The sequence below is a fragment of the Cottoperca gobio genome, chromosome 10 (genome assembly GCF_900634415.1).
Source record: "Cottoperca gobio chromosome 10, fCotGob3.1, whole genome shotgun sequence".
NCBI lineage: Eukaryota > Metazoa > Chordata > Actinopteri > Perciformes > Bovichtidae > Cottoperca > Cottoperca gobio.
The window spans coordinates 3,789,535-3,804,867 of NC_041364.1; the positions used below are offsets into that span (position 1 = coordinate 3,789,535).

Sequence of the window (15,333 nt, forward strand, 5' to 3'; positions counted from 1 at the left end):
AAAACATGAATATGTTCCTTTCAAAATAAATTGAACTAAGTATTTTTGAAGTACAGTGGTACTAATTGGTACTGGTTAGTGTCATTTTTCGTGGTGCAAATTAATGTCGACAACGCCAAAACCTCTGCAAGTTCGTACGCTTAAAGACAAGTAGCTGGTGTCTTTGATCGATGGGTTTATTTATAGCTTGCTCAGCTTCAAAGCATCCTATATTCATTTGCATGTTTATTATGTGCCTAAAATGGCCAATTATTCCATCAGAGGTGTGTGCAGAGTACTGGGCCACAGATCCCAAACAATCATGTGACAAATTAGCCAATTAAACATCTTTGATGTTCCTCCCCCCTGTAGTGCAGAATAATTCCATTGATGTACACAAGAGGAATTTGTGACACAGATGAGAGTAGCTACACCCATAGTTAAAATAAATGTTTAAACAAAACAAGTTCATGACTAAATATATTAAGCATAGTTCGGTAAATATGTAAGTTTTTTCCCAGCAACTTTTTGTGACAAAGAATACCCTGTAGTCATCTCTTTAAACTTTATCTGCTGGAGCAGCTGGGGTTAAATGCTGTACTGGAGGGCACCTTGACGGTAGTCGGCCAAATTACTATATTCCCCCTTTACTTTATTTTTTATAAAACATTTATTTAGCCCACAGTTTTTTCTATCCTCTAAAATGTTCTATTACATTTTTCTATAAACTCTATCGCAGAGCATTATCCTGAATCTGTTTCCATACTCTTTCTCCATCTTGGATATTAAGCCTGTTGAACAATTTGGTAAAATAATTGAACAATAGCTGCCAACATTGCTTAAAGCAGTGTCTTTTGTGAGTAAGACAGCAACAGAGATGCAGAGAAGAAGAGGGGGGGGGGGGTAGGTAGGTAGAGGGTTGACTGGGTTCCAGCCTTGTGGGCGTCTTGTAATATCAAAGTGTTGACTTCGTTCTATGTATAGTGCAACCCAACTGACCCAGTGACGTGACAAATGTGTTGGATTTGCAGGTGCTGGACACTGCAATAATGTGAGCAATGAATCACTTTTGAGGAATAAAAGTGGAGAAAAGAAATCGGTGTAATACAAGTTGAAGGTCATGTTTTTAATTTGGCCTGAGGAAAAAAAAAATTTGTTCCAGACAATTAGTGTACATGTTACCAGCGTGATATTATGAAAAAACAAAACGGCCGTTATCTTCTGTGCTTGAGATTTGAGATGGTATCTTCTGTTTTTATTGTTTGCTTACAAGCGCAGTAAAACCGAGGGGAGCTGCAGATGTAGGTGATTATTTAGGTGACCTTTTTTATGTTGTCATTTTTTACATTGTTACGAGATGAAAAAATCTAGATTATAGTTGCTTTAGACTTTGTGTTATTCTGAGCATACTGCATCTGGTGGTACAGAACTAGCGAGTAAATGGACGTTGAGTGGAGCTTGTTTCATAGGTAGAGAAACTTCAGCCTATATGCATGGCAGAAGATATGTCTTTATATATTCAAGCTTTATACTTTGTTATGAGCTATGAATTAATCTCCAAAACGACATGACATGTTACATATTCAGTATAAGACCAATGTAGTTAAATTGAAGACATTTTTGATTGAATTGTTTTAATTCCCCTGATGAGTTGTTGAATTACTTTGTCTTTCCTGATTGGGAAATTGTAAGAGTTTGTTCAGCACTTGCAGTGCACATAAAGCCTTGAACTTTTTTCCCCTCACGGCTTCTATCAGCTTGAATGTGAGTCTGTCAAAAGCAGAAATGACTGAGCAGGCTGCCAATACGACAGATTACTCCATACATCAGAAAACATTCCAATTCCTGACAAAACCATCAGCAAGAAAAATGTTGTGGACACAAAATAAATACAATCCAGCTGACCTGGGCCTGTTTACTCCTCCCTACTGACTGGCCTAAGGTGATCACAATGGAGAAAAAAGATTTATGAAAATGTGTCAAGGTAAGAAGTGATTTGGAGACTAAAAAAAACATCTGTGTGTGTGCTGAAATAGTGGCAGGTGACTGTTGTGACCAAACAGTCCTGTTTCCATCCCTGTTTGTAAAGCTGAATGCGTCATCACCTGATCAATAAAGACTGTAGAGTATGCCATATCCTGTGGCAGCAGATGTATAGGAATTCAAGGCTTTATGGTTCCAGCTATGACTCCAGTGGCTAAATGGATGATAATATAGTCCTTTAACCTAATGCTGACCCCGCTGTGGGATGAAAAGCAGGGCGCAGGAGGAATTGTGATAATCAGTGTGTTACTGCCGGTCAATATAAGTGTGTGTGTGTGTGTGTGTGTGTGTGTGTGTGTGTGTGTGTGTGAAAATGAACTCGGTGGTTGAGGTAAACACTGATATGCTGAGTCAAAGAAGCAAACAGTTTCTGAGTACATGGTAGCTGGGTAAAAGACCATAGCCCGTGATGGTCAGCAGAACAGCTAACTAGTTCTCCGTGGACCTATTTCCACACTACAGTACCTGAGCCAACACAGCAGAGCCAATTATAATCTGATCTAAATATAAACTGCCCTGGGTTTACAAAATATTCTCAACTCGGTTCACTTATTTGCTCCTCCTCGTGCTTTTAACTGCATCGCATGGTCTTCATCATTGTCCACGTTGGTTTAAAAGTTCATCTTTGCATTTGACAAGTCTCAAGTCTCAAGGTCTACTTGGTCTTCATTAGCAGTGCTGCGTTTTTGTGGAATCAGCCTAATTTGTTCTCACTCGTTCACAAAATGTGCTTGGTTGAACATTTAGCACATTGAGAATTGATATAAAGTATAACCACGAGGAAAGATATTAGAGCGTCCCCTTTTTTATGTTGCACGTCTAAAAAATGTTGTCCATGGAAATGTGAACAAAGAGCCCAGAAGGCAGAGCAGAGTGTAGCAGAATGTAAAGTCTGCAAATGGGAGGCTCTTCCCAACAGTGCGCATCAGTGTCTCTAAGTAGCTAACCGGCCCACACTGAGCCACTATCACTAGTTTAATCTTGGAACATCACCTAGGTTTATCTCATTATGACGGGAATGAATTTTTATTATTGTTAGTAGCAAAAGCGATGTTATTTATAATGTCCGACTCGCATTTCTCTTGCTTTTTTCATTGAACTTCAGTCTAACATATTAAGTCAACTAGTGGTGTCATGTATGCCCTAACTCTGCATCTGAGGGATGTTTCCATGCCTTCTGTAAAATCCCAGTCCCTCTACATGTATGGCCCGACAGTGGAGAAAAAATATTCCCCAGTCTTCCAGCTGTAGGCCAAATATAGACCTGCAGCAGTGTGTTGATTTGATATCTATGCCTAGATGTGTTCAGCACCTGGGTCACTGTCTTCTATCGTGTCATCAACAAGGCCTGCCACTGAAGAAGTAAGCTTGATGTAATCAACTCTACTGGGATCAGATTTGAGAAGTCAACAAAGCCTTTTCTTGCTATGTCCTCCTCTTCTTTCTCTGTCTGACTTTCTACCTCAGTCTACCTCCACCTTACTCTCTGTTGTGTGGGTGTGTGTTGGCAGAATATCTGGTGGAAAGCAAGTTTAAATCAATCTGAACTTTTGTCAAATCTAGGTGTTTTCCCGGAAAATGACAAAAAATACAAAAACTATGAGGCTTAGAAATAAGTTAAGCTTTAGAAATATGTTCCCATCTACAGCCTCGCTCACACATTATGCATGCATTGTGATTATCTATTTTGAGCTCCGGAATAAAACATTGGTATGGCATGCTGTAAATGCAACGATCAAGATCCGTCACATGTTCCCTGCTCATTGCCAGTAAAAATGAACATGATCCGTCAGAGCACACATCACAGACGGCATGGATCTAACACAGTTGAAACAAAAGCCCACTTAAATGAAAGTGGTCCGGTTTAGGGGGTGCTGTAGTGTACGGTAGCAGATGGCACAGAGGCTGAGATTATTTTAAAATGGAGATTTGGTGGCTCCAAACGCCTCTGGAGTAGGGCTGCTCAATGAATCGAATAATAATCGCGACCACGAGTTTGCCTTCTCACAATTAAATGAACATGAGCGACTGCAATATTGACGTTTAAAAATGCGTGCTCTGCGCAAAGAATGTTTGCTGAATGTTGCGGATGCATCCAGAGTAGAAGAGTAATATACAGTACAACAGAAAGCAGACAGGCAAAACTCAAATGTACTTGATTCAGGTGACCTTTGTTCTAGTTTTTATTTTGATGCAAAGATTTGTGAATTGGCAGGAATGTAGCACAACATGAAAGCAAGAGCATTTTTCTGTTGATTCAATTTTAGATAAAAAGTTTTGGTTGGATTGTATTTATATTTTGCCGATGGGTTATGCACTATGTATAAGGACCAGTCTTATTTTGATGCAAAGATTTGGACATTAGCAGGAAGTGAAAACATTTTATTTAAATGGGAAAGCGCAATACAAATAGTTTGCCCTTAAAATCAATGAATAATCGTGATCTTAATATTGATCAAAATAAAATGTGATTTATCATTTTGGTCATTATCATGCATCCCCACTCTTTCAGAGCCCAGTGTAGAAGATGAGGTTGAATTGGATCTGTGTGATGAGGTTGGAGTAAAGTCTCCTCGATGATAATGATCCCCTTCAAGGTGAGAGAGAAGGGGTGGGGCGGTAATACATCAAAGATAAAGACATGAGGCAGAGCTGCGGTCCTGATGAAAGATGGGAGTAAGAGAATTACACCTACATCCGAGGAGGAAACAGTAGTGACAGAGACTGAATGAAGGGAGGGAATCTGTCTTGAGCTGTTACCAAACATTGAGAAAGTTGTACTCAAACAAAGTAAAGTTCCCAAAGAAACGGCTGTGTAGAAACTATCCCCAACCATAGACTGTATATAAGGAGTGGAAGTAGTCTCTGTGAAGTCAAGTTGGTTTGTGGACTTCTGTCTTCAAGCCTCAAGTTTTGCGTTTTTGCCCGTCGCCATCTTGGTTTTTCTGCAACCAGAAGTGACATGAGAGGGTGGAGCTAAGTACAACTGAACACTGAACATGTTTAAGTGACCAAAATGTTACAACTAACTTTCATGAACTGAAAACCCACTGTGAAAGAGGCTGTAAGACGAAAACCCAGCATGGTAGCAACCTATCAACGACAAGGCAGCCACACATTTATTGAGGTAATAAATTAAGTGAAAAGTCAGGTAATTTTCTCATAGACTTCTCCAGCAGACTTATTTTTGCTAGCTCAAGGCACTTCGGCATTGGAGGTTGCTGTCTGTCCTCAACATAAAAATGATTTGTTGTTTGTTTAATCACTGACAATGGCCTTTGTTTACATGTTCCTGATATGTGACTTCTTGTGGCTGTGCAAACAATGATGTTCTGTCTAGGTTGCACAGATGGAAGTAGCACTATGTACTTACGTTGCTGCAAAACCTCACAGAGGAGGTTGGGGTGTGTTTTTGGTGTACAAACAGGCCGTTTGAGTTTGATACTGGAAGCCACAGTTCACACAGAGAAAGGCTTTTTATAATTCTTTCGTGATTCTCTATCATTACTTGATGTACATAGATTTGACAATCCATGAATTCATAATCTGGAGATCAAATGTGTTCATTCATATTTTGCTTTGATGTTGCTGCTTCAATATTCAGCCACTAGCCAAATGCTGTTTTGTTTGTTTCAAGTTGATCAACTCCAGCAGCCACTTTGACATGTGACTAATTATAATTTGCTTAGTAGGTGAGAATGTTGTTTACAGAAATTGGATTGGTTAGTTTCCCAACTTGACTTTACAGAACAGCTACTAAATGGATCTTGTAGTAAGACTTTCTCAGCTGTTTCTAAGGTCAAGGTTTTGTATTTCTGTACATTCCAGTTGTATATAGATGCACTGCTCTTCAGCATGCCAGTCAGAGACTGAAAGTTTTTTTCTAAACTCAATATAATATTAGCAGAAGTCTGTTATCTGTGCCCAAAGTCTGCTGTGAGGTTTTTGCATTCGCATCATCCTGGACAGAGTGGCTATGAGGAGTTTGCAGCCCTACTGCCCAGATATCCATTTCAGATTCAGTCAGGTGTTTCGGCAGTGACACCTCTAGTTGCTCTTAAAGATTGCTATCAGTGACCTCTGATTTGGGTAACCCAGTTGTCACGCTGTGCTGTCTTGATGTATTGTAAGCCATGGCAGTACCCGTGGCCCTAGAGAGGTAGATGGAAAAGCTGGAAGAGGTGATGGGGATGATGGGGGGAGCAAAAATGGGACAGTGTCAGCGGAGTGGACTTCGAGCTATTCCGCTGAGCCACTCTTTTCTTTGTATAAATAAAACAGTTGCTTTTAAAGGAGCAGTTGGAGAAGGCGGGGGGTGGCAGGTTCACTCACGGTTATGGCCTCAGTGAACACTGGATGAGATGGAGAAGGTTTCTCACTGACTTTAATGTGTATTCTGAGAGTGATTAGTTTGTATTTTCAGCTCTAGTGTCAAACAAAAGGATAAACCAAAACAGTGAAATATTATGAGTGGAATGGAATTACATTATCGATTCCTCTTGAAAACATCTCCTTCAAACAACGGTGTATGATTCTCGCCAAAAATGTTATTTCTCAAGATCACTCATGAACACATCATGGTAAAGTTATAATGTACCGATACAAATCTTTACTAAATAGAGCTTGAATGAATCATAATGTAATCTCAATGGAACCTCTGTTGACTTAGCTGTTAACTCCGTTATTTAGCCAAGTAGGACTGTGCTGCCCATTAGCTGCTAACAGCTAACAGCTGACGTTAACTAGCTCTCGTCCTGCCAATTTCAACACAGATTTTTTGGTTCACAATGTAGCAATAGCTTTGGTCCCAAACAACTGTCAGACAGCATCAATTAGAGGAATCAATAGTCACAGAGGAATGTGATACCAAGGATTCTCATCCCTAATCATGGGCAGAGATCTGCTTGTTGAAGAACAGTTCTGAGCAGTTTCTTGACTCTCAAAGTAACTTGTGATTCTCACGAGTACCAGCTGAATTTACAGTAATATAACAGTTAATGCAGGAGTTGCCTGTCTGTGCTGCTTGGCACAGTGTGCATCAATGACTGTAGATTCCTTCTGCACAGTGGTTCTCTTCTCAGGTGGTTAGAGAGCAGGAGTTTTCATCGTGCCAATGTTCAAAATATTCTCCTACACGCTGATGTCTTCTCCATTACGTTTCTCGCATATATGAAAATCTGTTGTAAAACAACAATCCTTTAATGCTAACATTGTTGTTAGCCTTCACGCTTCATCTACAGTAGTAGCTTGTTCATCACTATCCAGCATTTCCCTACAGATGGGTTCTCTCGTACCCAGCAGAATGCCATTATGTTCTAGTTTGCATGCCGGGTTCTGCTTTTCCTCTTTTAAATAGTGTTTTTAAAGTTATGTGGCATCGGTAAAGTAATAATAGTGATCTAATATTAACTCTACAATTATTTATTACACATGGAATTCGGCACACAATGGTTAAAAAATTAGTTTGTAGGTAAACCTTTTGCACTGTTGGCTGCGTTGCTGAAGTAATTCATGGACTACTCAGCAGTACTTTAAATTGACACCGTCAAGGTGAAATCGAAACCAGGATAAAAGCCCATGAATTTTGAATTACTTAAATATCAGAACTTTCTGGATTGACTTTAATAGCTTCTTCTGATACTGTAATTATTCCTATAAAAGGTGTTCGGTCTCTGCCCTCTGCAAATGGACCCTGGATCTTACGGTTGTACTACAGCGATGTTAAAGTCCACCTGTGGGCCCCATTCTGGCCCTTTTTAATGGTTGCAGGGATTTAATTAACTACGGGGGAAGTCTTTTGTGCATTTTAAAGCAGGACGACAGATACTTTTGAGAATCACCTGCTAAATTATAGATCAATGCACTGTTCTGACTTTCCTGCTATAATCCCATTAAACCTATTCTTGCTGCTGATTTAAATGGGTCTACGGGTTATTTTTACATCTGCAACAATATTTCAGAATTGCCGTGTATTTAATTTGTATCTTGTTGACAGGCCTGGTTCTGACACAGCTATTCTCAGTGAGACTTCTAACACCTTGTTTACATCGGCCATTTAGAGAAAGTTGATTCTATTTAGAGAGTATTTTGCCTGAGGACAGAGTACACTTCGGATAACTTCAGGTTAATAACTTAAAGCAAGTGAAATGCGAAGGCCGTTATTTGGCTGACAGACGGCTTAAAAATTTATTTTATTTGTACAATTAGATGCAAGTGGAACTCTACTGCACTGTGCTCGAGTAGACACCCTGTAAGACCAACAGCTCTTTGCACTGTGTCACTTCAATTAAAGTCCCACCTGTTTGTGCCCCTCCTGGTATAAGTATAAAAATACCATATGGTTATTGTTGCTGCTTGCACCAGTCATGGCACTCATGTATTGAGCCTATAGCAGTGACACTTAAGAGTACTTCACTGATTCAGCATTGCACTCCTATAACAGTGTCGCACTCATGATGGACAGTTTCAACAAAAAAGATAAATGCAGAAGAACCACAGTTATCGTCTATTATTGCACACATTTCCATGCAGCACTACTCCCTAAGAACTCTAAACAGACATCAGTATGACTAGAGGATGTTAACCTGTTTATGATTTAGTTGTAGTGATTTGTCATATTTATTGTAAGTATTATAGTGTATTCTGTATATTGTGTATTGTATTGCACAGCTATACATCTCTCTCTTCTAGTTTTGATATAATGTACTCTGTATTTCTTCACTCCTAAGTCCGTTCATTAAAACAGACTGCTGAAACTCTGAGAGCCGGTCTAAATATCACTATCTTATAATCTTCACGTGGGATTTAGAAATCTGTATTTACTGTGGCACTGGGGGCTATACGGTCCGTGTCACGTTACATTTTGATAGTTTGCATGTTGGCTTGACGAGGAAACGACTCGTCTTTTTGTTTCCTCCTCCACGCCGACATAGGACTGCCTCCCTGGCTCTGATTCGGCCGCCGTATTTTCCAGCAACGGTCGTCGCAGCGGGCTGATGGAGCACTGGGTCTAACCTGCGTAACGGCAGCAACAGAAAGTTTGGCAATCGGGCGAGGAGTTGGCTGAATCAGTGCTAACTGCTAACGAACCACAAGCATTAAACAGTTCCTTCAACACTATACCCAACAATTTATAATTTAATCTACCTGCAAAAGGCTAAAAATAATTAGTAAAGTCAAACTAATTCATTCTAAGCTTAAGTAAATAAACAAGTATAGCAATAAAAATAAGTGTTGGCCACAGTGGCTGTAGCTATTAACTGTTGGCTTTCTATTATAATAAAAAAGCTCTTTATTCACAGCAGAGCAGCCTTCTCTGCCCTTAAACATTACAGCGCGTATGAGTCCTCTCACTCTGACAGGTATTTCTATCCAGGTGGGGACTTGACCTCCACATGTGAACATATCAAGGCAAATAATGAGAAGCAATGGCTTTGCACGGTGGAAGCTGCTTGCTCCATATAGAGCCTATGTAGCCAGAGGCATTTGTCACAAGCAAGGTCATTGAGCAGTCAAAGCCAAACAGCAAATCTGTGTCCTTCATGTGCTCATGTGCAGTAAGAAATACCACTATACATTTTGACTTAAAGCCACTTGTATACTATTTTAAATAGTGAAAGAGATGGTGAAACATTGAGGGTACAAGCTTCTGCGAGTGAATATAAACGTTTCACAGCCTGACTCCACACCACCCAATTCACCCAATCAGCTGCTTTCTAAGGCCCCTGGAAAATGCCATGAATTTTATTTTTGAATAATGTTCACAAAAGCAGAATTATACTAAAGTGTTCCAGTGGGAGTCTTACAGTCGAAGGTTCTGTTACTTCTCCTTGAATGGTGTTTACTCAGCTTGTAATTGAATGTTGCATAATAGGGCTGCGTTGCCATTACTATGTATTACGGAAGGAGCAGATGACTGAAAGGAAAATTCATGTGGTAAAAAGAAAGATTGGGTCATATTTGATAATTACGCTACTGTAATTTAAAACGTATAAATGGGAGACTATCCATGATTGAATGAAAATACACCTCACGTCTTTATCACCATGGGGAAAACCAGAAATTTAAGCCATTCTTCTTCAGGTTGTAACTACCTGAAGCAGGATTCTGGCCCTTTTTAGAGCAGCTTGTAGGAAGTGAATGTGTGTGAAAACATTTTTTAACTCGTGCAAAAATCACACTTGTCCATCAAGTGTGCTACATCAGTGTATCAGAAGACAGCTTAGGTGTCATAACATGCAAGAGCTACAGCTGCCATTACATTTTCTGCTTTCTTATATACAGTTGAAATAACAAACATGCAAAAACAACATTTGCACAAGTTAGATTTTAAGGTTTTAATGAGGTGTGAAATGTGAATTGACGTGCATTGCAAATTTAACTCAAACAATTGTGGTCAACAAAACAAAACAAAAAACTGCTACATTTTATGTAATGTTCTTCAGGTTCCTGTTTGTTTGATTATATATGTGTATATTCAATAATACATTTAAGTAAGGAGAGAGAACAATTAGTTCCCTATCCGGCTACCGTAGCGTTGTTTGGCCGGAGTGTTAACCCCTTAGCCCATGTGGTGCCCAGAGACGTGTGATAGATGATGATTTTAATAACTTGAGGTTTAAATCTTGGCTTCTCGACTAACTGACAATCAATCAACACCCCTAAATGACATTTAAGGGTGTTGCCCTAATTTGTCAAAATGCATCCTAGATACAATCACTGAAGTTGTTTTTGCTAAAGTGATTAGTGTTATATAGAGTAAGCAGGAAGTTTGCTTTGTAATGTGTCCCACACAGCTCGATAACAATTTGGGTGGCTGAGACACCTACACAACCCAAGGCTGGGTTTTACAGGACTGACAAGCTATCAGTAGATCTCGATTGGACTGGAAAATACAATAGTTTCCTGCCGAGTTGTTACTTGTTCCCTAAAGACAAGTTTTCACAAAGGTATTTTGGTTTAATCTAATTTGAGAGAAATTATTTAAGCCATTGTTTAATTATTGCTGACACTCCCTGTGTAGATGTGTACTGTTTGGATCCTTGGGGGATGGGAGACTGTGTGTGTGTGTGTGTGTGTGCGTGTATGTGTGTTTTCTCCTTTGACGTGGCTGACCTTCATCTCCCCTGGTTATGCCAGCAGCCATTTATCTTTTATTCATTCTGCCATTTGTGACCAAGGCAGCTTCTCTGGCACTGACACTTGTCAAAACAGACCCTGTCCCATGATATGCAGCAGCCTGAATGTCCTGCGCTCTTAACAGCTGATGCAGTTTACATGGCAAGAATTAAACTTGCTAATGCAATTCCCAAACATTCACCAGCCAAAGCAAATTTTGTATTTCAAGAGATCCTCCTGTTGGTTATCTATCTCCAGTGGCTCTTGGAAAAGACAAGCTTACTAGTCACCACCGTTGTTGTTCACACTCCGCTAGCTTCATGAAGCTTCAGACTGAGCATGCAGCCCTAACATCTGTCAACAACTCGGTTTGTCTCTCACTGACATGTGTACCTACCTTAAAACAAACTGAGGCGTTGTTCCTGAGCTCCTTGCTTATGTTTAATTCTCTCCACCTGGCTATGTGAGGTTTTAATTATTAGGTCCTCTAAGTTGAAGACAAAGCAATGCAAGAGGAGAGTCCATTTTGACAGAAACAACTGAGACCTTGTAAGAACACAACATAGGCCCGTACAGATGTGTTACAAATGAAAAGAAAAAACAACTTAACGTGTGCTAGTAAGGTCATAAGCTTCCTGACCAGCTCTAATGCTGCATATATTCTTAAAGTCTTTACTGTTACTACTCTGCTGAAATATTTACCACCATTCTCCCCAAACATATTCCCTCATTTGGTGTTTTGATATTGGTAGCAGAGAGCATTGTCCAACACATCGGTACAACGTTTCCCAAGGTTGTAAACTAGAGTGAGAGCTGGTGACTGCAAAAGGCCATAGCAGATGATTCACATCATTTTCACACTCATCAAACCATTCAGCGACCCATCGTGTGTGGAGGCATTTGCATTCATCATGTTTCTCCACTAATTTATTCAGGGTTTTTCTTTCTTTGTCACTCATCTGTAACTGAACACATTTGGGAATATTTCATCAGTCATCCTCTAGGAAAATGTGTATTTTTCATGCAGAACTTAAAAAGCGCACTAACTCATCTCTAATCAGTTTAATCTTTTGTTCTCACTTATTCTTTGAATATATGTGGTAGAACAAATGCTTCCAACATTTATCAAGCTTTAAACCAAGACTCATAACTGTTGCATCTCACACTTTCCTCAGTCACAATACTAAATATTTCAATGCCGGTGAAATTAAGTTTCTACACCTTTTAGAATATACAAGGTCACACTGAATTGAGATAAAAATTAAAATGGCTTAATAGTCTCTGTGGAAGCCCATTGATTTTACTGACAGACTAATAAGAGAACTTCTCCCAGCCTCTTATACCCCAGTGATGGTTAGCGTCATGATTAAATCTCATTTAACACACGCTGTTTGCTCAAGTTGTTTCGCTTAAGGATAACTGAAATATCTTTTTAAAGACAAAAATGAGATCCTACACATCAGCTAATGACATGATTAGTCTCTAGGGTCATTCTGATTCTGCTTAACTAGTCATCAGCTCTCAGCGAGCACCCAGTACTACCTCATTACCGCTCTCACTTAATCCTTCTTCCCTGATCATCCCCAACAAAGTTAATTTGTCTCACAAAAGACTCCATGCAGCAGCTATTATTCCATATTTTCCCCGAGTAGGTGCGTACGAAGTGGCAGTAATGTCAACTTCCTCGTCTGGGATTTGAAAAGCATCTCGGTGAACAACAAAGTTTTCTTGTGGGTGTGTTGACATCAGCTAATATAACTGTTATTAGAGGAGAAACACTTCTAGATCTAAAAAGTTGATGTGACATGCGTCAACCTGTAGTTCTAGTCATTATTTTCTCTTTGCCTCGACTCTACTCTGTTGAACCTTTCATGTAGTTGACTTATTTGATCTCGAGCCTTTGATGGCGGATTGTAAATACAAGACCATCATGTTTTCTGCTGCTGTCAGGGTTAGCTCTTGACACCAGTGTGATGGATTTGTTCGTCAGTTTCTTTGTGGTGACGGTGCTGCTGCTCTTCTAGTTTGAGGCAGTGGAATGCTGCATGACTGTCACTGTTTGTGCTCCCCTCAGGAAAATAATCCGTAGCATTTGTTATTGTGATTCAGACAATCATAGACATGCTCAGACTTCGGTTTTGCTGAATATAAACAGCAGCTTATTGTTAAATAATGCAGGTCTTCTGGGGGATTCTAGTATTCACAGGTACTAATTGGCTGACATTTGCAACATTGCTTCCAATTTTAGGAATCACAAGTTCAGTGCTTTTAATTATGAGCCTTTTTCAGCACCTGCGAGTCATTTAGGTATTTATGAAATATTTGTTTTTAGACATTGTGTTATCATTCAAACATGTTTAGTAATACAAACGACACAAAAACAATCTGTCCTCTCAGCTGTTAGACGAGTGATTGTTAAATATTCTCTCCCTCTCCTAACCACTCTGCCTCTCTCTTTATCCTTCTTTACCAGATGATAACTGCAGACTGAGTGACTACCGTCGGCTGAAGACTAAGATTCTGGATCTGCATGACAAACGATACATGGGGTCTAACATCCATGGGGCCCACAAGGACAACATGGCTGCCAGGAAACAACTGGTTGATATGATGTTCAAACGCTTTGATACAGATAACAATGGTCAAATAGATGCCGGCGAGCTCTCACAGGTGAGGATATACAAGATGAGCTTTAATACACAATATGATCTGCTTACAGTCAGTTACTGACATAATGCAATAACTAACACTGATTTTATAAATTCAGATACAGGACAGCTTTTAACTGTCACGTTTTTATTTCCCTAAAAAGGATTTCTCCACAGCACCTCAAGTCTGTTAAAACCACAGTCATTTATATTTACATATCCATTCAAATGGAGACTACAAATGAACAAAACATTTTCTCAGGTGTATAAACTAACCGCTTTGATGTCTGCCATAATTGTGTCCATTTTACTCCTCTTACCCTTCCCTCTGGTCGCTCTGGTGCGCCGCTCAAGGTAAATCTTTTGAAAAGCAATGTGGGTCAAAGGAGCCTTGTGCTCATGGGAGGCTGCAGCCTTTGACCAGCACTGCCAAGAGGGATGGTTGTAGAAGGAGCTTTTTGTGGCTGCCACAAGGAAGGAAGATGGTCGGTGCATAACAAATACAGTCTCCCAGTACTTGATGGCTGATTTAATATAGAACATTTTTAAATAATTGAAAGGGTAAGCAACCTGCGGTGGTTTTCAGAAACAAGAAACCAGTTGCTGTTATTGGGTCAGTTTCCTGCTGATCCAGTAGGACATCCCATCTGGACTGAGGTCACCTTGGTTAGTTTTGTCAGTACCCTCTTCTTTCCCAACGGGGGAGGTCTCATTGGATTAATTTGAATATATTTCAGTATTTTGAGTTCAAAGCATCTAAATACCACCTCAATAATAGTGATATTTTTGCCATATCTTCATATTATTTACATATTTTTACATGTTTTTACATTTACTTCGTGCCCCGTGCCAGCATGAGAGAAATCAATTCTTATTGAGTGAAATGCATCGTCAACAAGCCATGTTGTGCTGTGTTTTATGGAATAATATGCTCTAAATGTGAATTTGAATATGCCCTTTAAAGCTATTGGATATTACTTTGGATTTTCAAACCTCTTGGTGATGCCATTTATTCTCCTCCATGCCAAGCTGTTTCACTCCACTTCTCCCTAGGTGTTTGAATGACACAAGCTAGTCAGTAATACTTAACATCCAGATGGAGAAGCTCTTTTCAGGGGCTGCTCAAGGGCAGCTTTTAGCCCTCATCCCCTTTTTATCCTAGACACATATGGGAATGTTGGCAGATTTCATACACTATCAGATACAATTCAAAGCTACAAAAAGGCTCTGATAAAAGAAGAGAAGTAAGCATTTGTGGAATAGTCCAAAATTGGAGGTGGCCCTTTTTGGTTTTCCAACTAAATCTATTATTCAAGGTCCTTTCTGACTTTGAGAACACTTGATTTCTGACTTTGTCCTTTCATGTTCTTTGGCTTTAAAATCAAGATAATGGATAATACAGGTTTGCTGGCACTCTGTCATTCTGCAACCCAAGGCTTGCTCTGCTACAGTGACAAGAAACCTTTTTATTTGCACACATCTAAATGTTGAGAAAACTTGAGCTTCAGCATGCTTTCACCTCACATCAACAGAACTGCATAATAAA

At 39.6% G+C, this 15,333-nt stretch overlaps 1 protein-coding gene across 3 annotated transcripts in view; it reads left to right on the forward strand.

The window, feature by feature from the left end:
- Window positions 1-15,333, forward strand: part of fstl5 (follistatin-like 5) — a 132,699-nt gene that overhangs the window by 53,204 nt on the left and 64,162 nt on the right. For all 3 annotated transcript variants that reach the window (XM_029441467.1, XM_029441468.1, XM_029441469.1), the window contains exon 5: window positions 13,613-13,809. In XM_029441467.1, the coding sequence (XP_029297327.1) occupies window positions 13,613-13,809 (197 nt within the window). The remainder of the gene's footprint in view (window positions 1-13,612; window positions 13,810-15,333) is intronic.